Source organism: Aspergillus sydowii (genome assembly GCF_001890705.1).
Source record: "Aspergillus sydowii CBS 593.65 unplaced genomic scaffold ASPSYscaffold_11, whole genome shotgun sequence".
Lineage (NCBI taxonomy): Eukaryota > Fungi > Ascomycota > Eurotiomycetes > Eurotiales > Aspergillaceae > Aspergillus > Aspergillus sydowii.
In genome coordinates, this window is record NW_024467869.1 from 321339 (window position 1) to 344876 (window position 23538).

A 23538-nucleotide genomic window follows, 5' to 3' on the forward strand; every position below is an offset into this window, starting at 1 on the left:
ACTTTGGATCAATCAGGGGTAGCATAGTACTTTCACTCTCGCATATGATACTTTATGCATGCTCGTTTGGTCGTTTTCCATCTTTGCTCATGAGGCTTGAGGAACAGGTAATGGAATAGTTAGGAGTACGAACCTTAGAATATTAGTTAGAATGCACATGATCCCCGGCACATGCAGTGCTATAAAATATTTGTATACATAATATATAAGCGATTTTATCTTTATCGTCATTTCCTTGCTCTATAGCGTTTACTGTTTACTAGATGGCTTCACAGCTGTGCCGGTTGTGTTCATTCTCAACTTCCCTCGGCTCTGAGCCGAGGATTGCTGTAGCCTTCCTTAACAGCCACCAACGATGGTATGACACCTTTTGAGTCTGCTCCAAGGTACTTCTGCCACATACGACCACAGGGTGTGGAGAACAGGGCTTCCCGTCCGCTCAGCCGTACTTAAGCCACACGCCGGCTGGTTAGTAGTATGGTGGGTGACCACATGCGAATCCCAGCTGTTGTATGTTTTTCTTTCTTAATTTTTCATACCTTTTTTTTTACCGTGTTTGCCATCCAAGGAGCCTTCAATGGCCATAGCCTGGAAGAATTGGCAGGCAACTGGACCTCTGAACAGTGAACAACTATGCCAATTGCACATGGCCTATGCCGATCCGGAATATCAACTGCGCAACTTCGATACGCCCAGAGTTCCTTATTCCATGAAGTAACCCAGCGCAGCGAATTCCCTAGTAGGGCTTCCGCACCGCATACTTGAGGCATGCAGATCACTACTCCGCCCCAGCCAAGCAACCGCATGAGGCAGTTCGTGTCGCTCGCCTGTTATTAGATGCTGCCAGGATGATATCTGTACTCCGTACTCTTTATACAACGCATCATGGTACGCCTGATCGCCGCAGTGCCCGGGTATGTACTCCGGACCGTATATTGTGGTCTCCTGGTCAGATATCAGAGATATAAAGGGCATCTTCCTTCCTCAATTGAACCTATTCTCTATCATTCAAAGCCCAAGCTCCAAGAATCAAGTTCAATTACATCCTACTTATTTTTATTCATCGCCATGAAGTATCTCTACATCTTCGCTGCCTTTGCCGCTCTAGCTTCCGCTTCAGTGACACCGAGGGCTGAGGTAAGGAACCGCCTCTGAAGGTCATCTTTGATACTAATCCATTAACCAGGAGTGTGAAACTGTTAGCCCCGGCGAGTCCTGCCCAAGCGAGTATGGAAACCAGGGTACTTAGTCTACCTTGCGTGATATATCTGACTTTTCACAGCAAACCCTACGGCTGTAACCTTCAGGGCTTCCATTATTGCTGTGTAGGTATCCCAACTTGATCCAGAGCCGTCAGAAACTAATTTTACCGCCCAATTGGCAGACCTCGAAGTGTTAAGGTGGACAGCAGCAGTCTTACTCCCGAGTCCTCAGAGCATTATATGGTCTGGTGCTGAGTGAATTGTGGTCTGCATTCTTGTCATGCAGCGTTATGACAACAGGGGACGTGTTTGGCGAAAATTGCCTAGATATATTAGGAATACACTCGTTATACAGACAATTCACCCCGCAGATAGTTCTACGACGCAAATTGCGCCCACTGCCCAGGGATAACGAGTGCGGCGGCCAATGTTCCATATTCTGAAAAGTAGATAACGCCCATCGTAACTTATATCATATATACAAACGACCCTTGGTCGGCTCGGACACATCATCCGACGTAAAGGTACAATGATAGAACGCCTGCTCAACGGCTCCAACACCACTGAAGGCATCGCCATTTATTACAGGCAGCTGGTAACCATTTTTACCTCCACTGCCACCGTCAATGGGATCTAAATCCCCCCTGATCCGGTTGGAAAATGTCATAGCACCCGGGTCCGAATATGTACCCACGACCTCACCCCACTGCACCGGCTTAAGCGCGTGGTTAGTACCATCAGCACTTGATGTAGTTGGATGACACGCAGCACTAATTGCCGCGCTGTGTTGCCCTGCGACTGGCATGGACGATTTGAACCGACGAAAGCCCATCAACATCGAAACAACAAACAGCCAGCCACCGACGGCAATAGCAAAAATAATAGCAACTGGTGAGTGGCCGACGGTTATGAGTTGGCCGTACCGACTCGGGTTCCCGTCCATGTCAAAAGGAATGACCTCTACAAAGAAGAAGCTTTGTGACACTAGCCAATGCAGGACTGCGGAAACAACCAGGAGCGGGACGCTATATTTATACGGGAGGGTGAGGTAGTAGGTAGACCGCTGGGCGCCGCCCTGGGGCCAGGAGACTCGCAGTGGCTTGCGAGCTCGGCTGTAGCTGTTGTATTCAACGGCACCCAGCATGACTGTCAGCAGGGCGTTCAGCATGAAGTACGCGACTGAGACGAGGAGTTGCGGCAAGTTAGCTAGCAGGACCATGGAGAATATCGCGGACGTCCCGCTTTGATCGTGAAAGTTTCCTAAGGTTGTTGATGGGCTTGCCTCGCCAAGGGTGGTGTCCCAAATGGTCCTTGAGCCAATGGACTTGTAATATTGGATCATACCTAAGCGAAGAAGGTAGGCGGCTGGGATCATAATGCAGACGAATCTGAAATGTTAGTATACTTATCCTGCTCATTGACGAAAGCGCACCTACATGGTCATAGTCAAGACCCATCGTCCTGTACTCGCAGCCTGGAACCACCACTTTCGATCAGGGAGCTGCAGTGGGAGTCTAGAGTCTGGGATATCTATAGCACCATGCTTGGGCTTCTTCTTTGGCTTCCTGTACCAGCCCTGGGTTCCTTTATTAATCAGTGACTTGGACAGCAGGCAGCACCCCTCTGTCATCGGGTCTGGACGAGCAAGATAGGATGCAATTGCATCTCCAATGGTCATGAAAACATCGTCCCTGCTATCGGACGCGGTGAACAGGGCGCAGATCAGTTTGATGATATTGCACCCAATCACAATCAGACATATGGGAGGGCTAAACACCAACTGGCAGCTCTCTTCCATTGGAACTGTCAGGCAGTGTTCCACTGGGTACGTCTCTGCGAGTTTGATAGGCCTCATTCCCTGTGTTTGACATCGAGCCGTGTGCCCAAAGATTGTCACATTTCCAGGAAAGGAGGCGTTGACCCAGTTGGATGCATCGTCCAGTTCGGCCTGCAGCTCCGTTTCGTACACGTCCTGGCTTAGGATCTCGTTCAGCCGTATGGTATCCGGCGTACTATCAGGGAAATCGGGCGTGTTGAAATAAATTTGCCCTGAGACGTTGTGGAAGCCATACTGAGTAGGAACCTCCATCTGTATGGTTGGGGTCGACCACTCCAATGGCTGGATGGTCCATTCATCCCCGTTGAGCATCTTGCTTGCAATATCTTTATTGCAGTCAGAGTCCCCACCACACATCCATCTGTATGCGCTGCCGTCGCCGCCGCTGAAGCCTCCGGAATTTCCCCCGAGCATAAATACCACAGGCTCGCCCTCTGGCAGTTCCTTTTGCGTAACCAGGACAACCAGCTTTTGGCCGGATACGTAGTCCTGCGCAAAGGTGTCGATACACTCTTGATTAGAGAGTGTTTTCAGATCTGCCCGACCGAGCTCGGCATTGAGCGTTGCTACATCCATACCGATAAGCTCGGTGCAGTTGTTCCAATCTTCCGTCCCATTGTTCTGTACTGGCCCACCATTTCCTACCACGACGCTGTATTCCGTCGGGCCAAAGGCGAAGAAGATGGCGGAGTTGTAAATCATATGGACAGGCAACGATGTGATCAGCAAGAGCCAGCCAAGTAACTGCCGTTTCCCCCGTTGCCTTCGAAGCAGGTCCCAGATATTAGGGACCCCGATGCTCACAGATCTGCGTTGACTGTGGGCCTCGTCGACCTGCGCACGCGACGGCGAAGCAAGACATTGCATGCAGTAATTACTCGCACCAAGCATGGCCGTGCTTAAAATGTTAATCACAAGGTGCAGCCCCGTTGTCCAGTTCTTTGCACGGGAACAGTCCCCTGTATAGATCGCTGCAAAGGAGAATTCGTCCTCGCCATTCCTTGAATATGCAATCCCAGCCGCGATAATTGTCAAGAGGATATTAATGGAGAGCACGGTGCCCATGACCCAGGAACAGAACACGATGCCCTTGGTCCATGATCGACTGTTGGGTGTGCTAACCCCCGGCTCTCCCTTGCGCGAGCTGTCGGACAGCCTTGTTGTGAATGTTAAGGTCGTGATCAAGCTGCGTTTCTGGGCTGGACTCTCTTCGCCATTGAACATGGCTGCCTCACGGTTGAGGGCGATAACACCCTACAGGCGACGACGTCGGATCCGCATGGGGAGAGGGAAACGAGACAAGTCACAGACAGGGGATCAGTTTCATTTTCAGGGTCTGAAGCGGACATCTTGGCGACATCTGGTCCGATGTGGGACTGGGCAGGGCTGTGCTAAGGATCGTCGCCAATACGAGCAGTTGTTTCGCTCATCTTCCACTCGCCAAGATCGTGGAACTGAAAATGACATCAGGAGGATGATGGCGCAGCATCTGGCCTAATATAGAAATATAGCAAGAGTTTATCGGAGATATCTCCTTGTGGTGTTCGCTGAAGGCTATGGGAATCAACATATTTAGCCTGAGATATATCGAATACATACTCCACAACGCCAATATTTGTATTGGATGTGACGAATCACGATTCTGCCAATCAAGACAGCAATAGTAAAGCAGGAAGGCTGGCATTGCCATTTATCGATACATAGTCTTAACTATATACCTGCAAGTTCCCGCGAACATGGACAGCCTGTGGTCTCCGGAGTCCGTCGCTCAGCTGCTGAACCGTGTAAATCAGGCCTTGAGACAGAGTCGGACAGCTAGTCTAAGAGCTAAGATATATAAATAACGCCTACGAGTGACCTCTAATATGATAGCCATTGGAAACCGAATGACGAGAAAGGGGGATCAGTTCGAAAGGGCTACAGAGTATCAGCGCTGTGTGGCAACCGAGTTATTCTTCCCTTTCCATGAGGTGGTTAGAAGCCAATTTATTGCATGGAGCTCAGAGATAGGCACGCTAGGAGTTCTCTACGTATCGATGTGCCATGCACTCACGCAAGGGGCGGCAACACACTGCTCTGGGGACGTGAAACTACGTTCCCTCGGGCTCACAGAAGGACCGCTACTTAATCGGCTGAAATACCGAGATACTGACTGCATCGTGCTACTGCATCTCGCATGATCTTTGGCACGGAAGGGTTTCAATCTAACAGCCATACATCATGGCGCCAGTTATCGAATACCTACCGGATGAACCTGTGTTTCGCAACCTACTTCACTGTTTTAATACACATCCTCAGCGTGTTGTTGTCTATGATGCGAAGGAACCTGTGGATGCCACCTACTCCCAACTGCTGGTTGATATTCTCTACATGCGCCGGCGCATTCTCTCCACGTTGCCTACCTCTATGCTCAAACCACAAGGACAGATTGACTCAAAAAGGCCATATATGATAGTTCTCGCGCCAGGAAATTATGAATTCCTAGTAGCTAGCTTCGCCATACTGGCATGCGGTGGCGCTCTCGCCCCGATAGGTAAGACCGTTGACCAAACCCACCGAGTCAGACCCCATACTAACGAGACGTATCATAACATAGCAAGCACTCTGACTGCAGAAGAAACGTGCCATTTTCTGGAAATGTGTGATGCTTCGTGCATGCTCGTTTCAGTCCGTTACCAGCGCCAAAGGCCCGAGCTCGAAAACTACTATGCCGCCCATACCAAGTCTGATATGCCAGTTGCCATGATCGAAATCGCGACCCGCAACACTACGTTGAAACCAGGGCAGCAAGTTCACATTGATACAGCAATACAACCTGACCCAAAGTCTCCGGGCGTGCTGTTCTTTACCTCTGGGACGACAGGACCCCCAAAAGGCGTGGTCCGTCCCAGATGTACATGGTACAGGGACCTGCCAACGTTTCATGGTGACCAGGTTGGCATGTCGTATCGTAGCCCGAACTGGATTGCTGCAGGTTTGTTGCTAATCCACCATGTCTTAACGGGAATGAGTATTGAGGTGGTCGAAAATGATCCGCGTGCAATATGGATGTCCTTTTCTAAAGGCCGCGTCACTCATTTTAACGGACCCCCCAGGACATTTGGGGCGTTGATGAAGTATTATCAGCAGCATATAGCCGGACTACCGGATAAGAAGCGCCGTCCATATATTCAAGGCGCTCGAGGCTTGAAGGAAGTGTTTGTTGGTGGAGGCATCACTTGGCCGAGCATTTTGGTGTTTTGGAAACAGCTCCTAGGACGCCCTCTAGGAGAGAGGTATGGCTGTACGGAGCTGGGTCCGTCACTAGAGAGGACTGATGATTGCGATCCAAATCTCGAGGTGAGCACGCGTTCCATTCATGGGCAACGGGTCGATGGACTGACCATAGTGTTAGAGATGTATTGGAAAGCCCTTTTCCGGGGTCCAAGTGAAGCTATCTGAACGGGAGCATGGAGAGATATTACTCAAGAGCGACACTATGTTTACGCAGTGAGCCAGTCCATTTTGCACTTTTTCTGTCACCTAGGTGCTGACTGTCGATTGAGCTATCTTGGTAATCCAGCGTTAACCCGGGCTGCCCTGGATGACGAGGGTTACTATAGGACCGGGGATCTGGCCCATCTAGTCGGAGACCAATACGTGATCGATGGCCGAGCCTCTACGGACTGTATTACCTGGCCTGCACCCTCTTTCAAGGTTCTACTCGGTTACTGACTTGCAGTAGTTATACGATTTTTCGGTCTCCATGTGCCCGTCAATGACGTTGAAGCCTGCCTCGTCGAGCTTTCATACATTCTGGAAGCTTATATTGTTGCTGTGCCGTTTGACTACCCTACCAACATCGGTGTCTTGGTTCGACCAACGAGTACAGAGACCTGTGTAAGTCTGCGGCGGATTCGGTTTGATGTGCAGCACAAGGTTCCGCAATATCAACTCCCAACGCTTATGCGCATCCTGCGTGATAACGAGGAAATCCCGGTAACCGCGTCCGGCAAACCTATGAGAAAGAGGATTCAGGAACAGTATTTCACGCTACCAGAGGAAGGACCATTACCTGCGGCTGTTGAGCATTGCGATCGCATTGGGATCGATGAATCTCGGAAGGCGTGGGACTGGGCTGGCATGGTATGAATGTCTAGGATTATGACCACTTTACTGTAGACGTCAATGGACAACATGAGTACCAATCGTTTATCTGTCAAGCTACCGACTCCGTTACATATGGGACCAGACAAGCTATTCTTGAAGTTGTAAAAAGAATACAATATTAGAAGATATCCAGAGTTCTAGTGTGCTATTACAAGATTATAACAATAACTTCACCACTTCCCAGCGTCAGCGAGAATGACATCCGACGCCTTCTCAGAGACCATATAAATCGGCAGGGCAATATAGTACCCTGGAATCTTGGGAAAGACACTGGCATCGACAACCCTAAGCCCATCGACTCCCCTAACACGGAAATCTCCATCCAAAACCGCCATCTCATCACCATCCTCTCCAATCGGCGCCGTACAGCAGGCATGATGTCCCCATGCCTCTTTCTTAATGAACTCCTTCATCTCCTTCTCAGTGGTAACATTATCCCGACCCGGCCACGACTCAGTGAAGTCACCATCCAGCGGGACAAGGTTATCAAAGATGTCCCTCGAGAACTCCATCGCCTCGTAGACAGCCTGGAGATCCTTCTCATCCGCACCATCAGTGGTAACACCCTCGTCGAACGACCGGAAGCTGATCAGCGGCATATCCCTCGGATCCGTGGAGCGCAGCTCAACAGTGCCCGCGTTATTGCGCGAGCGAGACTTGAGCACAATCCACGCCCAGTGCTGCGCATCGGAAAGACACTCCTGCGGGAATCCAGGGTAATACCCGTAAAAGTTCCCTGGCGCACCAGAGATAAGCAGATCCGGCTCGTCGTGCTCGGCGACAGAAGACTTCTTGATGATAGCAATGGCGATGCCGTTGGTCATGTACGTGCCCTTGAAGCCAACGCCGTTCTTCCAGTCCTCGTAGCAGGGGTCGGGGGTCTCCTCGAGAAAAGTGCACTTCGTGGTGAGGGTAAAGTCCGTAGGGGATTTGCCAATAAGGGTTGCTTCGTAGCGGTCCTGCATGTTCTTGCCGACACCGGGGAGGTCGACGACTGTGTCGATGTTGTGCTTGGCCAATTCGGATTTGGCGCCGATACCGCTGAGCTTGAGGATCTGGGGCGTGTTGAATGTTCCACCGGAGAGGATGACTTCCTTCTTTGCGTAGACCTTTCCTGGGGTTCCAGCTGATGCGGAGCCGGAGCGAGGGTCTGCTCGGTAGAGACTCTTGCCTTCGAGGTAGTCGACCCCGATGGCACGGGGAGTGGCGCCGGATTTATCGAAGATGACGTTGGTGACGAGGGTGGTGAGCTGCAGATCAAGCTTGTATCCCTGGTCGATAGTGTCCATGATGAAATCCCGGGGCCCCGTGCGTTTGTACTCTGGGATCTTGACGGCAAGAGGAACTTGGAAGAGACCCTCGTCCTTGTCCCTCCACGAGAAGCCGGTGTTCAGATCGCGTGCCAGAATGCCTGCCAGGCCGGTGACAGTGTTAAGGACCTTGCCAACGAGGTTCTGGCCCATGGCTGTGCCAGCCGCAATAACGAGGGAGAGGAGCTTGAGGTCTTCGACGACGAGGGTGAGCTGAGTGAGAGAGGTCTGGAGCCAGCCCCCGAAGCCGTGGTTGACGATGTCGCTGGGGGCATAGCGGTTGTCCTCCAGGCGCTTGTAGTAATTCCGCATGTTGTCTGCCTTCCAGGTCTCATTGCCTGTCAGTGCGGCCAGGTCGTCCCAGTCGCGCTCGTAGGGGTAGATTGTACTAAATAGTCAGCATTGCCCATGCTAGGCAGGATAGCGACTTACACCATAGCATTGTGCGTCGTGGATCCGCCGAGAGTCCCAGCACGGGGATACAAGATTCCCAAAGGCTCCGAGTTATCAGGGGGGTTAGAACCCCTGTGCAGGTCGCCAGCCGGGGTGCGGTAGACCATCTTGCTGTCCTCCTCCTGCCGGGAGAGGTCGTCGTAGTGGTTCACAAAGAAATCCCACCGCATGGGTTCGTAGTCCGTGGAGTGCAGCTGCATCGCAGGAATCTGCTGTGGCAGAGCGTCACCCTGGTCATCGCCAGCGTCAATCAGCAGGACTTTGTGTCCGCCTCGTGCCAGACGAGCAGCGAGGGGTCCGCCGCCAGCACCGGACCCGACGACGATATAGTCATACGCGGTGCTGGAGTTGGAACTGCGATGGGTGTGCTGGTGTGCATGGGTTGCCAGGACAGGATTCCATAACAGGCTGGACAGCAATGAGACGACGCCCAACTCCTTGACGAGCATTGTGGCCAACAATGGAAAGACAAAATAAACAAGCAACGACAAAGAAACGAATGACAAAAGCTTGATTACAAGCAAGACGGCTTGGAGGGTGAGAGAACAACTAAACTGTCCGCCAACAAAGCTGGGCGGTTATATTATTATCATACAACGGTATTATAGCCACCAGTATACTCCGTATGCCCCTGTCCATAGTCGACCGTCTCTCCTGACTCCGCTCTACAGAGTCATCAACCCCCGGAAAACGTCCGCCACCACGCCGTTCATGTCGAGGAAAGTCAGCCCGCATTCAAAAGCCCACTGCCGGGGCGAACTGGACGCACCGGCACGCTGGAATGAAGGATGCAGCCGGTGTAGCAGAATAATATAGCCAAGACACCAGGCATTCCTTCGTTGCCCGAATAGGCAACAGATTCAGTGGGGCTGCGGCCCAACAGTCTTTAGCGCACAGTTTAAATGAGACCCAAGTTAGTCCGGCCAGCAGTGGACACCGGTCTCTCCACTAAGGCGCTGGCTCAGTCTTGGCCACTGCGCCGCCAGCCCTAGACTCCAGAATGGCGGTTGCTTAGCTTGCGACTGGGCAGGGCCGCTGCCTGTGACAATCCTGCAGAAACCCTATTTCAGCTCATCTTCCCACTATTACGAGGTACACGGTGATCTACGGAGCAAATCCATGAGGCGAATTTCGTAACAGATACGGGATGAAGCTTCACAAACTGCGCGCGTGGCCTCGTTATTCGGGAGGCTACGGTGCGTGATCGACAATGCCTCCTCGTGTATGTTCATAAGGGGATATAATAGCATCACAACAAGCCAGTCGACTCTCCTACCAAGTACCCACTCTATACCGCAGATAAGGCGAGGATCCCCATTGTCTTTAGGGGCTCACAAAGGAGATTGCAACGGAGACGCGGAAAGTTGGAGCTCGTGTCTTCATCCCCTCCAGAAACCTTGCGACCTAGTTGCTTCCATTACTACCACGAAGACCGCCGCCTGTGTTGATGGAGCAGACATAAACCCAACTCCTCTGACCGACTGTCACAAGGTGGGGGACGAAGATCACCATTATTACTACATTATTACTACCTAGTGAGGCTTAATTACACCCAATACGAAGGCATAGACTATCTAGAACCGCGCGTTATGCTCGGGGTCATTCTTGTACGGTCCGGCGCTTCCATTTCCCATATCCACCAGTGGCACGAAGTGATCGTCTCCATGTTTCAGTGCACTGCGGGACCCTGTTCCGGTGGACTTTGTCCTGCGCCCCTGGGACGTCCCTACTTGCGTATCCCCAAAGACGCAAGGCCAGATACGACGGAATAGGGACCGCAGAGCCGGGAGACAGGCGCAGATCACGCCAACATGGACCTCAATAGTGCTCCAGTAGCCCACTTTCACGTAGTCCCCTGTTTCCTGTTAGGGGGTTTGCTGGACGAGCGGGACGGAAGAGCTGAACTTACAGGTAACGTTTGTAGTGTTGGCGAAGACGATCAATGCATCCAGGCGGATGACGCTCACCAGGGTGACGCTATCCAGTTAGTACCCCTGACTCTGTAGGTTATTGTTCGGCCGAACGACGGGGACTCACAAGATTCCGAGACAGAACATGCACATGACAAATGCCTTCTTCCTCCAGGACAGATTGAGCATGTAGAGCTCTCGCATAGGCAATGCCATGACCATGGCATCGAGGATGATGTTAAATATCGCCGAACACCAGACCTGCCCGTTGACATTGTTGCATTTGAACTCGTGCTCCTCGTCCCAGCGCAGCCAGGCGCCTTGGACCGGATTGCACTGGAATATGGTGATGATGTTGAACACGAGGACGTAGGAAACGTTGAGGCCGATGGCAACGTATATAAGCCTCCTGACCTCGCGACGGGGGAAGACACGCAGGTAGAAGCAGAGAATGGATATCTTGGTCAGCCCGACTGCGGAGAGGTAGAGTAATTCATCCCAGAAGTAGACCTGTGTTGTATAAGCATTATATCTTCATGTTTAATGACTTGACTTACATAGAGAATGTGAGTGATATTATCGAACGGCACCGTCCACATATCCAGGCCAAGCCCATCGTCGGCCACTAAGGATCATATCAGATCGGGCTCGATAAAGGATGAGGAATCTTCAGTTACTCACAAACCCAAGACAATGCTGACAGCGGAATGACACAGACCTGGAGTTGTCAGTAATCAGTACATCCCTCCAGATCCACAGACGTACCATTGTCAACACCATGGTCCAGTCATCCCAGCCAAACTGGCCACCGCAACATGGGAGTCTGGCGATAAGGCGCAAGCAGAAGACAACGAATGCAATTCCTACTCCTGCGAGACCAATTCCTGAGACGAGGATGGTGCGGTCGCGCACCGGCATATCGCACATCGTATAGGTGACATTTTTCGTTGCTGTCTTGTCAACATGTGCACTTGGTAAATGTGCTATGAGGACTTACTTAGAGCCTGGCGAATGGTGCAAGCACCCATGACGCATGTCTCAACATTTGCAGTGAAGCCCGGGTCTGTACAGAGACAGGTCTGGTTTGTTGCAGCGCACGGAGACGCAGGGATTGCGTTAATGAAGCATTCCAACTGACACTGGTTAGCCCCGACTGCTCAATATAGGACCCCAACGTACAGCACATGGCGGCAAAGCCTTGGCCAGATCCTCCATACTGGCCGCTGCAGCCGTGGTGCAGATGGCCAGCAGGGCCACAATTGACCACAATCGCATTGTAGAGAATCGAAGAACACAGAGAACACACAGAAAATAAAGAAACCAAAGGAATAAAGGAGCGACAGAACAACAAGGATAACGAAGGACACAAAGAATGAATAAAGTTGGTAAGATGCGCTGCGATGACTGAGACTTCGTCAGCTATAGCCACGGCTACCACACATCCCTCGACATGCCGAATCGATCCCCCAGGGAGGCAGCAAATCAATAATGATAAGCGTTCAGCCTTGCCACGAGGAGTTCCCGTCCACGGACTTGGGCCGCTGCCAAGCTGCGTTAGATGAAGAGTTCTCCTGTTCATTCCCTGGCAGTTGGGCCATGCCGCAATACAGAGCACACGGAACATTCAACGCTCGTAGTGCCTAGTTGCCCCAACGAGAAGTAGATTGGAGCTAGGCAGGGACGAGTCAGTCATTCTTCAGGGATCTAGGCTGGACGTTGTTATTACGATCTGCAGCAACGAGCCCCATCGGCCAGTGGCTAAATAGAGGCTATGGAGCCCATGCCGCTCCTACCCCAGATCAGAAGCTGTCCACACGGGCCACATCTGGTGTCTGACGGTCTGGCACTTGCGGACTTGTCTTGCGGTTGTCGTTATCCCGTCCGTTATGGAGCTGTCTCGCACTCCACTGCCCACACCGGAGAATAGCCGCCCGTGTTGACGGCTTTAAAAAATTGGGACGGGGGCTCGGATGGCCCCTTTTGCTAGTTCGTCACGACTCAGAAAACCTGAGTCTGTCCAAATTGGTACCTTTGTCGCGCCTGTGAGAGAGGCACAATTATTAACTACGCTGATCAATGTGTTTGCGTGGTGGTTAGGGTTGTCTTGAGCAACCCCTGCCAGTTCCTCTGCTGCGATCAGTTCATTTATATCGGCGCCTGTTGATTACTGAAACATCGCCTCTCATTCGTTCTGTCTTTTCCTTTCTTTTTGCACTTTCAAGTCTCTCCTTAACGCCATGAAAGTGTGGCCCTTCGTTCTGTTCGCGGCCTGCGCTGCCAGCTTCCCTTCCTTCGAACATGGCCATAGCCACAAGAGGCTTCATGAGCAGACTCTGCAAAACCTTCCAGCCAAGGTTCTGGAACAGCTGAATGAACAGCAACATGAGAAACGTCTCTTTAGTTCTATGGACACGCCCATTGACAGTATGAGTGCTCCTTCCTCGGCCCAACAATAACTGACTTTATAGTTACCGGCGACCATGCTTTCCACCCCCCTGACTATGACAATGGTGACCAGCGTGGTCCTTGTCCTGGACTGAATGCCCTCGCCAACCACGGGTATATTCCGCGCAGTGGTGTTGTTTCGGTACGCGGCCTTCGAGAACCATTCGATCGCGTTATCAGCTAACTGTCGCAGTTCACTGAGGTCATTGGTGCCATTAACAAGGGTATGCTGCTGCGATCTGTCCTCTGGACATGCTAAATGCTAACCTTGCAGTGTACGGAATGGGCGTTGACCTCGCCATGATCCTCGCCACTATGGGCCTCGTCTGGGTCGGCAACCCTCTGTCCATCAACCCTGGCTTTTCTATCGGCGGCCGTGATACCGGCGTCAACAACATTCTAGGTAACGGGCTTGGCCTGCTTGGTATGTAATCGCAACTCTCATCCATTTACCACCATTAATCTTTCTCTACAGGCGAACCCCAAGGCCTAACAGGCTCGCATAACTTCGTCGAGTCCGACTCCTCCAATACCCGCGACGACATCTACGTTACCGGCGACGCCTCCACGATGAACATGACTCTCTTCCGCGAGTGGTACGCCATGGCTGACGAGAACGGCACATTCTCCCTCGACATCATGGCCAAGCGAGCCGCGATCCGATTCGAGCAGAGCAAAGCGACGAACCCTGAATTTTACTTCGGACCTGTCACGGGCTTCCTGGCGCGTAATGCTGGATATCTCTTTGCCGGCAGGCTGTTTAGGAACCACTCTACGGAGCAGCCTGATGGTGTTTTGAGTACGACTCTCACCTAATCATCTGCCGGTTATCACTGACAATGTATATAGCGAAGGAAATCGTGCGCAACCTGTTCGCAGTCTACGGAGATGACAACAATCTTGAATACCGAAAGGGTTGGGAGCGTCTCCCTGAGAACTGGTACAGGAGGCCTACGGACTGGGGTCTTCTCGGCCTCAACGTGGACCTGCTCGACTGGACCATGAAGTATCCCGAGCTTGCAAGGTAAGGGCCACTGCCAATTCACCACCTATATAAACCCTGCTAACAAGAACAGCATCGGCGGAAACACCGGCACCGTCAACAGTTTCACCGGCCTTGACATGTCAGACCTCACCGGCGGCGTGCTCAACGCCACCACCCTACTCGAAGGAAACAACCTGCTCTGCTTCATATTTGAAGTCCTCAAGTTCGCCAGTCCCAATGCGCTTGCTGGTATTTACCAGACCCTCGCTGTTCCTCTGGACTTCATTACGAAGGCTCTGGAGATCCCGCTGCTTGATTTGGCTTGTCCCGCTTTCAAGGATATGCAGGTTGGTGGTAAACCCGCGTGGGAGGCTATTCAGGATCTGTTCCCTGGTGCTGCGAAGAGTACTAGTATTTTGTAGATCTGGGTGATGTTACTCCTACTGATATTGTATGGTGTTGTTATATTCCATTCTAGACCTGGGCTACGTGTATGAATGCCCGTGTATGATTAGACCTTGTGTATTATAGGAGCACAGGTCACCTAATTAATTTATTGCTTCGACAAATCCGTTCTGCATTTGAAATGGTTCTCTAAAAGCGTTATAATAGTTATGCAAGTATTGTTATTGTTTGCCATGTCCACATCGTCGTGGTGGTTTAAATATATATTCGTATTCCCACATGTTTCGGGGTTTCAACCAATGGCCGAAAAATGATAAGATGGGACGGCAAACGCCGGCCGAAATGCGCACTACATGTGCAGGAGAAGCTTATATCCCGCACAGCCGATGCTGAGAATATTCCAGCAGATGCATGAAATTCCATACACCATCCCACTCGGTGTTTGCGGCTGTAAGAGCCTCTTCGGGTTACAAATACTGGATGGTATAGGTCCAACTGGCCAATCAGAGTGCGTGATTACTGGGCTTGGCAGAGGCGGGGAGATCTTTGCATTTGTCAGCCGACGTCATACCACAATTATTAACACAATTGACAGAATTATTAACATTTCTATTCCATCGCTTCTATATAACTCTTGGTCGTCAGAAACATTTGCAGGAAGCGTATCTCATCCATCTGTATATTTCACACCATCTGTAGTCATAATGACAACCGGCGTGTTCAAATACATCGACCCGGCGTCTTACGACCCCCACGCCACAGAGACGTTCAAGAAACCATGGGGCAAGGTCGATGGACCGGGTTCATCGTACACCCTGATCGACAAGACGCGCACAGTTGAGAACATCCGGGGACGAGAGAGCGAGTTCTCAACCGACAACAGCGGATTCGCCGTGTACAACAGTCCAAGCAAGGAAAACAACTTCAACGATGCATCCTGGGTGACGACAAACTACTACGCCCAGGTCGAGCAACTCCTACGAGAAAAGCTACCTGGTATCAAGAAAGTTGTTCTCTTCGATCACACTATTCGACGGCGAGAAAAATCTTCTCCGCGCGCTCCAGTCCAACTGGTCCACGTCGACCAGACCCCGTGGGCTGCAGAGCAAAGAGTCCGCCGTCATTTACCACCAGACGAGGTTGAAGACCTGTTAAAGAAGCGATACCAGATCATAAACGTCTGGCGCCCAATCGACAATCCCGCAACAGACTTCCCCCTCGCCGTAATCGACTGGCGCAGCATGGCCGAAGCGGACTTCGTCAAGGTGGACCTGCTATACCCCAAGGACGCCACCACCGGGCCAGGCGGAGAGAAGCCACAGGCCCCCGAGTCATCCAGCTCAACAGAGGGGTACGAGGCCAAGGGCGAGACATACTCGATAGCGCCAAACGAGGCCCACCGCTTCTACTACCAGAAGGACATGAGGCCGGAAGAAGCCATGTTCATCAAGTGCTTTGACTCGCGGAGCCAGACTATGACGGGGACTACGGGCATTGCGCATGGGGCTGGGCATACGGCGTTTTTGGATCCCCAGACGCCGGAGGATGCGCCGCCGAGGCAGAGTATTGAGGTTAGATGCTTGGTGTTTTATGAATAGACCGATGAATGTTGAGAATGGGAAGGGATCATTTTGTAGTGCTGAATAGCATTTACCATCTAGTAAATTCATATCTTGTAACCTCTCAAATACAACATAAAATATTGCATCGTGCTCTTTCCTATGCTAAACAGCAGCAGTTTATCCCTTACGAGGAAGGCACAAACCATGGACTCGGTCGTCGTTTCCCCGTTGACTAGGAACCCCCGCGCCTTCCTAGTACATCCCATTGTGTAGATGACCTTCCTATTCGAGGCAGCTCGTTCGGCGAACTGAGACTTCGGCGAAGTCACAAGAAATCACAACAGCCCTGGCTACCAGACAAAGGAAGTATCGCCGCCCTTGCATCAATGTACGCCAACCCCTGTGCTGATGTCGAGTCCTATTAATATGGGTGAGACCCGTCATCGTCACCTCGCCTGGTCACAGACTCGATTTTACCTATATCGATCATGCCTGAGAAACGAGAGAACTCTAGCTGGAAGACTAAACTGCGAAGTCTCTTTTCTTGCAAAGTGAAACATAGAACAGCGTCTGGTGGTTCATCTGCCTCTACCTCTATTCGTGATCCCGAGTACGTGCAGCTTTGGGCTCAAGTCGCAGCATGGTACTGATGTGTTTAATAGAGACGAGCCACCGCCTCCATACACACGCCGTGCATCAGAACCCACCCTGGGATATAGTATGTTGTGTTCCTACACATTACCGAGTGCTGCTGACATGGAAGGTGATCAATGTTTTGGCTCGTGCTGTCGGGGCGGATCTAATACCTCATATTATTTACTTATATATGACGGGAGATCCCCAGCTTCGGGTTTGACTGGGAGAATGTCCTAAAAGTGCAGGGAATCAATTCCTCGGCCCTTCCCATAGCTTGCCCTAGGCTCCTTCATTTTCAGTATTAACACTAAAATGTATCTACTGATTCTTATATCCCTTCCTAGCCTAGTTTACATGAATAAGCTGGTCCAATACTATTCCATCTCAAGCAACAGAGGCTGTCAAAGGTCCAGGTAAAAAAAAATGCACTGCTCGTTCCCGATCGCCGAAGAGCATTATACCTTGCCTAACCTTCCAGGAGGCTTCGCAAGATCTCCTCAGGCGTGCGCTTAGGCGGGGTGAGCTCCAGTACCGCCTTGCTAGTCGTGGAAAGGGAGCACTCTCCCGCCCACATTGGAAGGGGAGACGCTTCAATGGAGTTGATGACATTCGGCGAGTTATTCCTCCTCAACTCCTCGAGGAGCGGCGAGGAAAGGATATCGGACATGTCTTCGTAACTGACATTCTCAACCTCCGTACCAATATACCCTTCAACCATAGCCAAAATTTCCCTCCCATTGGTGTTCACTGGACCATTCACAATATACCGAGCCTTATTATGATCGGAAGGATCAGACAAGGCAAGGAGATGCGCCGCAAACACTCCAATCTCATCAGGATCGACCATAGCAACAGGTGTATCACGCGAGACCGGCAGCTTCAGTGTCCCCTGGACCCCAGTCTCACGGTACTTCTTGATAAACCCAGCCGCAGAAAACAGGCAGAACGGAGCAAACATGTTAGCCTGTAGGGAGGTCCACTGCAACGCGCTGAATTCGGGCGTGGTAAGCATCGTCTCAATAGCCCAGTGAGACCGGGGGTAGTATGCCGGACAATCGGGACGGACATTGGGTGCGTTGGTCGAGATGCGGACGACGTACTTTACGCCGGCTTGCAGGGCAGCAACATGGAAGGTGGATTCTTCGGCGAATTGGTTCGGGTTAAGATGGGATGCGATGAAGGCTTTGACGACGGAGTGTTGCTTGAGCCAGTCGGCGGTGATTTCGACCCAGTTTTGTTCGATTACCTGCACGCCGGGGAGTTTGGCGAGTTGTTGCGCGCTTGGGCTTTGTAGGGAGCGCGTGAGTGCGATGATTTGGTGGTTGGATAGGGCATCGCTTGTTGAGAGGAGCTTGGATAGGGTTCGGACGACGCCTTGGCCGGTGTTGCCAGTGGCACCTGCGACGAGAATAGAAGGCATAACCAATTCAGTGTATAGGGGATAATGTCTTGTTGTACCAATACCTGATAAACTGTGAGGACCAGGTCATGATTTAAAGTCGATATGGCGGAGGAATTATAAATTATTGATTATTCTATACTGGAGTGGGCTGCCCGATGGGCTCTCCGATGGGATTACCGATGGGCTGTCCGAATGCCCATTCCAACTCGATAGCACCCAACAAGTTAGCTATCTTGGCGTAAGCTTTGTTAACCTCGAGTAGCCAAGTATGGGGTATTAGCTGACCAGTTAGAGAATTGCCGTGACTCGACTGTCCTTACTAAGCCTATGCCATCGAGTGTTCCTGTCCGCGGCATCCGGCAACGCACCTGAATGATTCAATTCTCAGTATAAATCCTCTAGGCGTCTACTGCGCTGCCCTTTTTCATGTCTTCGGAGACATTCAAATGCTGCTACCGCGGCTGTAATGCGAGCTACCAGCGAAAGGAGCACCTGCGTCGCCATGAGAAGCAGCACCACCAGCCGGCTCTCCGTTGCATAGTATGTAGCCATGAATTTGGCCGGAAGTAATGCACACTTAAGTACTTGTAGCTAAAATAGCAGTTCTGACGTGAGTGTCCCTAGTGGGTGCTAGGGACACTCTGCGAAGACATATGCAAAAAATGCACGACATAACTGAACCCCGACAGATCAAACACGTATGCACACACTGTCGAAACCAGAAGATTCGCTGTGAGGGAGGAAATCCGTGTCGGGAGTGCCGTCGACGCAGAATTGACTGTTCTCTGGGCCGGCAGACTGAAGTACAGCCGGCCAGCTCTACCGATTACAGGCCACCAACATCGTGGGAAGATAACCGCCAATTGAAGAACAATCGTTCAGCAAAGAAAGCCCATTACCTAGGTCTCTACTGGGAATTATTCCATCCCCACTGGTCATTCGTCCACCAGTCATCGTTTAGCGAATACGAGACACCCTTACTCATCCAGTCTATGGTTGTCCTTGGCCTGTGGATGAGCCAGGAACAGAATGCGGAAGCAAAGGCAGTGGAGTTGCATAAGCTTCTTGGTTCAGCCATAAATGAACAGACAGTACGTCGTCAAATTTCTGTTAAATACGGTGTTCATTATTAATTATGGACCACAGCATGTATGGGACGCCTCCAACTCAGAGCAGGCTTGGAATTCCTGCGCCTGGCCCATCCCGACATATCAGGCAATTCTACTGCATATCATATTCGCCGGACTGGTCAGGCCCTGTGGGGTGCTTGGTCTGGATCTGAAGCCGTGCCTGCGACCTGACGACTTAGATCTCCTCACTCGGCTTGTCACCAGTTGCAAGAAGATAGGAATGTTATATTACCCGAATATGCTATCCCGATGCTCGCCTAGTGACATAGGTACATTCAACTGGGTCTCTGTTGAGGAAGTCAAACATTTCAACCTCGCGCTGTTCAAGGTCTGCAGCGCTTTCAGTACATCACCGAAGCTTGACATTGTTGTAGGAAATGTGCACACAGCAGGGTCTTGGAGTCTTGGGCCTCGCGACTTACAATTTCCTCTACCAAGGGACCTTCAATTATGGAACGCCAAAGGCAAAGAGGAGTGGCTGGCCGTGGGTGCAGAGAAAATGGCGGGCCCTGACTTAAACGACACACTGGAGTCGGAATGGATATCCAATTCAGCAGTTGTCCTGGAGGGTATTGGCGTTTGATACATGCACAGCGAGAGTTTACGAGTGATGAATTGCATTATTGGGCGTTTACTTGGTACACTTGTGGCATGTAAACATTTCTGATATATGTACCCCTGTCTATAAAAACAGGCTTCTCAAAGCGTCCCAGATTAAACGACAGCCCCGTCCCTATTTTTATAGAAGCGTTTGAAATTCACCATGTGAACCATCTCCCTCCAAAAGCCCGTGGGCTGGTCCTCCTCAGTCTGCTCGTACGCCGCGATAAGCTCCGCCTCCCAGGTCAGGTCCAGCTCATTCGGTCGCAGCCAGCGGGTCTTCTTCCACACCTTCCAAGCCGTGAACGTAATAGGCGCGAGCAACACCATAGTGTAGTTCAGGAAGAAGGTCGAAGTGGACCAGGGCGTGAAACTCTGATACCCAAAGCACCCAGCCATGGCGATCATCCAGGCGAGCGAGATGTATCCACAGTATGGCTGGAATCGGCCGAAATATGGAAGACTTGTTCGATCGAATCCTTGGGCTTTACAGGCGCGATAGAAACAGACGTATGTCGTTGTGATGATGATGTAGTCGATGAGGATATTGGCAGTGGTTATGCTGATCAGCCATTCGAGAACCTGCATTGAACCACCGGATAATTGCAGAAACGACAAGCAGGCAAAGGCCATGACCACAGCAAAGCTGTAAATGGGAATACCCTTCGCAGTCGTCTTTGCGAAAATGCGCGGTGCCTGGCCCCCGACTGCTAAACCGTGCAGTGCTCGAGTTGCTGCATAGGTATAGGTATTTCCAGCGGAAAAGACGGTAGTCACCATCAGGGCAGTGACAATGTGAGGCAGCACGCCAACACCAAGATTCGACATGGCGATCACGTACGGAGATGCGGAAGCCGACGACTTGCCACTTTCGATGGCGCTGACGAGGAGGGGGTCGTTATATGCGACCAGGATGCCAACGCAGAGGGCACCTCCGACGAAGAAGACTCCGAAACGCCAGTAAACTGTGATAAAGGCCTTTTTAATATAAATCCGAGGATGCTTGGCCTCTGCTGCCACCATGGATATATACTCCGGGCCAACGACTGTGAACAGGGCAATCCACAGTGCGCCTAGAAAGCCTTCGAAGCGAGCCAGTTTACCACCACCGTCATGGGCTGCAAAGGGCCCGGGTGTATTCCAATGGCGAAATCCATAGGCATCACCTTGTGGATTTCCCCCGACCATTGTGACAAATGTAAACAGGAACAGCATGAAGATCAAAATGACCTTGCCGCCGCTGAGCCAGAATTCAGCCTCTCCGTAGGTGCCGACCGCAAGGAGGTTAATTAGTCTGTATTCTCTGGTTAGTGACTGAATATAAGAAAACGGGGAGTGGGTATAGTGTCACCCATAGGCAACGATGCAAGCAACACACACAGCAACAACCGGGATATCGTCTCGCCAATACTCCAGCAGTAGGTTGACCGCAGATATTTCAAAGGGAACAGTAAGCGCCATGTAAATAAAGAAATTCCACCCGGCCATAAAGCCAAAAGCTTCATCAACCCATTTACCTGCCAGTCTGATAAAACCACCACTAACTGGCATGTATGTTGTCATCTCAGCGAGGCAGTTGTTAAGCATCCCGACCATGATCGCTTCAATGATAAACGCGATGAACAAACTCGCTGGACCACCTTTGTAGAGTCCAGTGCCGATGGCAATAAAGAGACCGGTACCGATAGACCCTCCAATCGCCACCAGCTGGATCTGTCGATTGGCGAGCCGACGGTGCAGTACCCCTATCCTGGCAGAGGCCTGTCCTTCAATGACATCCCCTGGCGTCTTGTGGGCATCGACATCGTCAATCTCCTTGGGGGCATCGGTTTTTTCTTCGACTGAGACTGCCATTTTCGGGTTATCCCGGTAAGAGTCCCGAGAGTGCAGGAAGCTATTCTGAGCGAAGTGGCTCAGGGTATACCCTGCCTAGTGGCAGGACAGCGGTAACTTATATGCTGTTGACTATACTGCAAATATGCACCTGCACCCCGGGTTCCAGCCCCCACACTTCCATCGTGGCGTGCGGGGTTATTGGCCCTGCTCATGGAATTATATTCGAACTGATTGGCTTCATGGCGGGCTCGGGTTCGTCGGGGCCCCGGTACGGCTTCTTATCCGCCATTCGATTCGGAACTCTATACTCGAAGGCTTCCCATGGCACAAGCTTTCGGCCTTTTCTTGTCCGCGAGTAGGGCCTCATGTGAAGTATATATTCCTCATGTGGAGTATATATTATCTCCGACCGTGTCCACATATTTAATTGCACTGTTTGGTTTACATTCCGCAGTGGCAGACTCTTGATCCATGGTCGATGTTATCCCCCGGATCCCGTTTGAGATAGACCGTGGTTGGCATTCGTAGGCACTGTATTACAACGAAGTGTAGATAGTAGAAAGATTGAAATTATATAGAACTAAATACCACTGTAATATCGCCCCCCGAGTGTATTACAATGCACACTTGAATGACTGAGTGACTACCTGCCGAAGCCCAATCATGTCCGTCATGGCGCTGTTCATCAGGAATCCTTTGCTCGCCCATTCCTCCGCCTCGTCGCCACTGTCACAGTAGATCCCGGCAGCAATACCCGCTTCCTGCGCAGCCGCTTGCACCGACTGAATGGCCCGAGAAAGCGTCTCATCCATCTTCCCTCCAGTAATGGGATGGCCGATGCTAACACCCAAGTCAAAGGGACCCACAAACAGCACATCAATCCCAGGCACATGGGCTATCTCCCGGACGCTCTCCAAGGCGGACTTCGTTTCAATCTGCACAGCAATCACAAGCGAGCTGTTCGCCTGTTCCAGGTACTCCCTCCCAGTAAGCTCCTTAACCCCAGCACCATGAGGGCGCTGCTCAACGAACTTTTCAACCGCCAAAAGCGGCTCAAACCCTCTATTCCCCATCGGCGGGAATTTCGACGCCTTCACCACATTCCACGCCTCTTCCACCGTCTCAAGTGTAGGCACAAGGATCCCATGCGCGCCAGAGTCCAGGGCGCGCTTGATCATCCAGTGCTGGCCTTCAGGAACGCGTACGATGGGCGAGACGCCGCAGGCAGCAGAGGCGGCGACTATCTCGTGCATGGAGTCATCGGAGATATTCCCGTGTTCGAGATCGACAAGTAGCCAGTCCATGTTTGTGGCTGAACGACATAGGACTCTGGTGAGGTTTGTTCCGGGGAGCATCTGCCACCCGCCGTATGCGGGCTGGCCTGCCTTGAGGCGTCTTTGGAGCCGGTTGGCTGCTTGCATTGGATGTTGTGTATTAGAATCAAGTAGAATGCCTTTTAAAGATGGAAGCAACTTCAATAACGAAAAAGCAAGACTGTCCTCGAAATACGTTGTATATAGAGTTGAGAGGATGGATCCGCCCACCCGAGGAATCCGTCTTGGCTGCCTCGGATAGAACGCATTTGGAGTCGATCAACCCGGACGGCTCAACTTGGGGGCGCCAAATTTCCGATGAACGCGAGCCCGGGTTCAATATGGGCTACGCAGCTCGGGGGT

The 23538-nt window shown here is 51.5% G+C and overlaps 10 protein-coding genes across 10 annotated transcripts; 5 read left to right on the forward strand and 5 right to left on the reverse strand.

Moving 5' to 3' along the window:
- Positions 1-817: 817 nt before the first annotated feature.
- Positions 818-1606, forward strand: ASPSYDRAFT_48687 (uncharacterized protein). Its single transcript, XM_040847674.1, has 4 exons — positions 818-1137; positions 1187-1227; positions 1283-1325; positions 1385-1606. The coding sequence occupies exons 1-4, from the start codon at positions 886-888 to the stop codon at positions 1397-1399; spliced, it is 351 nt and encodes a 116-aa protein (XP_040699283.1). The 5' UTR covers positions 818-885; the 3' UTR covers positions 1400-1606.
- Positions 1607-1674: 68 nt separating this feature from the next.
- ASPSYDRAFT_92610 (uncharacterized protein) lies at positions 1675-4263 on the reverse strand (the record flags this gene model as incomplete). The annotated part of the gene is made up of 2 exons (XM_040852709.1): positions 1675-2590; positions 2639-4263. The coding sequence occupies 2 exons, from the start codon at positions 4261-4263 to the stop codon at positions 1675-1677; spliced, it is 2541 nt and encodes an 846-aa protein (XP_040699284.1).
- An 829-nt stretch (positions 4264-5092) lies between these two features.
- Positions 5093-7264, forward strand: ASPSYDRAFT_411811 (class I adenylate-forming enzyme family protein). Its single transcript, XM_040846221.1, has 5 exons — positions 5093-5572; positions 5636-6378; positions 6434-6528; positions 6585-6706; positions 6764-7264. The coding sequence occupies exons 1-5, from the start codon at positions 5260-5262 to the stop codon at positions 7168-7170; spliced, it is 1680 nt and encodes a 559-aa protein (XP_040699285.1). The 5' UTR covers positions 5093-5259; the 3' UTR covers positions 7171-7264.
- Positions 7265-7358: 94 nt separating this feature from the next.
- On the reverse strand, positions 7359-12136 carry ASPSYDRAFT_60431 (uncharacterized protein; the record flags this gene model as incomplete). The annotated part of the gene is made up of 11 exons (XM_040849854.1): positions 7359-8886; positions 8931-9305; position 10239; positions 10630-10806; positions 10861-10928; positions 10989-11371; positions 11419-11486; positions 11543-11579; positions 11627-11811; positions 11859-11994; positions 12041-12136. The coding sequence occupies 11 exons, from the start codon at positions 12134-12136 to the stop codon at positions 7359-7361; spliced, it is 3054 nt and encodes a 1017-aa protein (XP_040699286.1).
- Positions 12137-12860: 724 nt separating this feature from the next.
- Positions 12861-14868, forward strand: ASPSYDRAFT_183585 (peroxidase family protein). Its single transcript, XM_040843539.1, has 7 exons — positions 12861-13285; positions 13330-13448; positions 13500-13530; positions 13581-13730; positions 13782-14105; positions 14156-14330; positions 14383-14868. Exons 1-7 carry the CDS (start codon positions 13099-13101, stop codon positions 14711-14713), a joined length of 1317 nt encoding a protein of 438 aa, XP_040699287.1. The 5' UTR covers positions 12861-13098; the 3' UTR covers positions 14714-14868.
- Positions 14869-15301: 433 nt separating this feature from the next.
- Positions 15302-16616, forward strand: ASPSYDRAFT_48693 (uncharacterized protein). Its single transcript, XM_040847675.1, has one exon. It carries the CDS (start codon positions 15401-15403, stop codon positions 16292-16294), a length of 894 nt encoding a protein of 297 aa, XP_040699288.1. The 5' UTR covers positions 15302-15400; the 3' UTR covers positions 16295-16616.
- A 475-nt stretch (positions 16617-17091) lies between these two features.
- Positions 17092-18331, reverse strand: ASPSYDRAFT_208338 (uncharacterized protein). Its single transcript, XM_040843942.1, has one exon. It carries the CDS (start codon positions 18312-18314, stop codon positions 17361-17363), a length of 954 nt encoding a protein of 317 aa, XP_040699289.1. The 5' UTR covers positions 18315-18331; the 3' UTR covers positions 17092-17360.
- Positions 18332-18679: 348 nt separating this feature from the next.
- ASPSYDRAFT_208340 (Zn(II)2Cys6 transcription factor) lies at positions 18680-20094 on the forward strand. The gene is made up of 3 exons (XM_040843943.1): positions 18680-18862; positions 18931-19387; positions 19443-20094. Exons 1-3 carry the CDS (start codon positions 18723-18725, stop codon positions 20007-20009), a joined length of 1164 nt encoding a protein of 387 aa, XP_040699290.1. The 5' UTR covers positions 18680-18722; the 3' UTR covers positions 20010-20094.
- A 46-nt stretch (positions 20095-20140) lies between these two features.
- Positions 20141-21880, reverse strand: ASPSYDRAFT_34410 (uncharacterized protein; the record flags this gene model as incomplete). Its single annotated transcript, XM_040845238.1, has 2 exons — positions 20141-21320; positions 21405-21880. 2 exons carry the CDS (start codon positions 21878-21880, stop codon positions 20141-20143), a joined length of 1656 nt encoding a protein of 551 aa, XP_040699291.1.
- A 572-nt stretch (positions 21881-22452) lies between these two features.
- Positions 22453-23272, reverse strand: ASPSYDRAFT_48695 (HpcH/HpaI aldolase family protein). Its single transcript, XM_040847676.1, has one exon. It carries the CDS (start codon positions 23164-23166, stop codon positions 22477-22479), a length of 690 nt encoding a protein of 229 aa, XP_040699292.1. The 5' UTR covers positions 23167-23272; the 3' UTR covers positions 22453-22476.
- Positions 23273-23538: the final 266 nt, after the last annotated feature.

Excerpts from the sequence above, each read along its gene's own strand:
- ASPSYDRAFT_48687 (XM_040847674.1), top strand. The coding sequence starts at position 886 with ATGGTACGCCTGATCGCCGCAGTGCCCGGGTATGTACTCCGGACCGTA. Across the intron at positions 1,138-1,186 it reads CAGTGACACCGAGGGCTGAG|GAGTGTGAAACTGTTAGCCC; the intron begins GTAAGGAACCGC and ends TCCATTAACCAG. Across the intron at positions 1,228-1,282 it reads GGCGAGTCCTGCCCAAGCGA|CAAACCCTACGGCTGTAACC; the intron begins GTATGGAAACCA and ends GACTTTTCACAG.
- ASPSYDRAFT_411811 (XM_040846221.1), top strand. The coding sequence starts at position 5,260 with ATGGCGCCAGTTATCGAATACCTACCGGATGAACCTGTGTTTCGCAAC. Across the intron at positions 5,573-5,635 it reads TGGCGCTCTCGCCCCGATAG|CAAGCACTCTGACTGCAGAA; the intron begins GTAAGACCGTTG and ends ATCATAACATAG. Across the intron at positions 6,379-6,433 it reads ATTGCGATCCAAATCTCGAG|AGATGTATTGGAAAGCCCTT; the intron begins GTGAGCACGCGT and ends CCATAGTGTTAG.
- ASPSYDRAFT_183585 (XM_040843539.1), top strand. The coding sequence starts at position 13,099 with ATGAAAGTGTGGCCCTTCGTTCTGTTCGCGGCCTGCGCTGCCAGCTTC. Across the intron at positions 13,449-13,499 it reads CGCGCAGTGGTGTTGTTTCG|TTCACTGAGGTCATTGGTGC; the intron begins GTACGCGGCCTT and ends TAACTGTCGCAG. Across the intron at positions 14,331-14,382 it reads AAGTATCCCGAGCTTGCAAG|CATCGGCGGAAACACCGGCA; the intron begins GTAAGGGCCACT and ends TAACAAGAACAG.
- ASPSYDRAFT_48693 (XM_040847675.1), top strand. The coding sequence starts at position 15,401 with ATGACAACCGGCGTGTTCAAATACATCGACCCGGCGTCTTACGACCCC.
- ASPSYDRAFT_208338 (XM_040843942.1), bottom strand. The coding sequence starts at position 18,314 with ATGCCTTCTATTCTCGTCGCAGGTGCCACTGGCAACACCGGCCAAGGC.
- ASPSYDRAFT_208340 (XM_040843943.1), top strand. The coding sequence starts at position 18,723 with ATGTCTTCGGAGACATTCAAATGCTGCTACCGCGGCTGTAATGCGAGC. Across the intron at positions 18,863-18,930 it reads AGCCATGAATTTGGCCGGAA|GGACACTCTGCGAAGACATA; the intron begins GTAATGCACACT and ends AGTGGGTGCTAG. Across the intron at positions 19,388-19,442 it reads CAGCCATAAATGAACAGACA|CATGTATGGGACGCCTCCAA; the intron begins GTACGTCGTCAA and ends TATGGACCACAG.
- ASPSYDRAFT_48695 (XM_040847676.1), bottom strand. The coding sequence starts at position 23,166 with ATGGACTGGCTACTTGTCGATCTCGAACACGGGAATATCTCCGATGAC.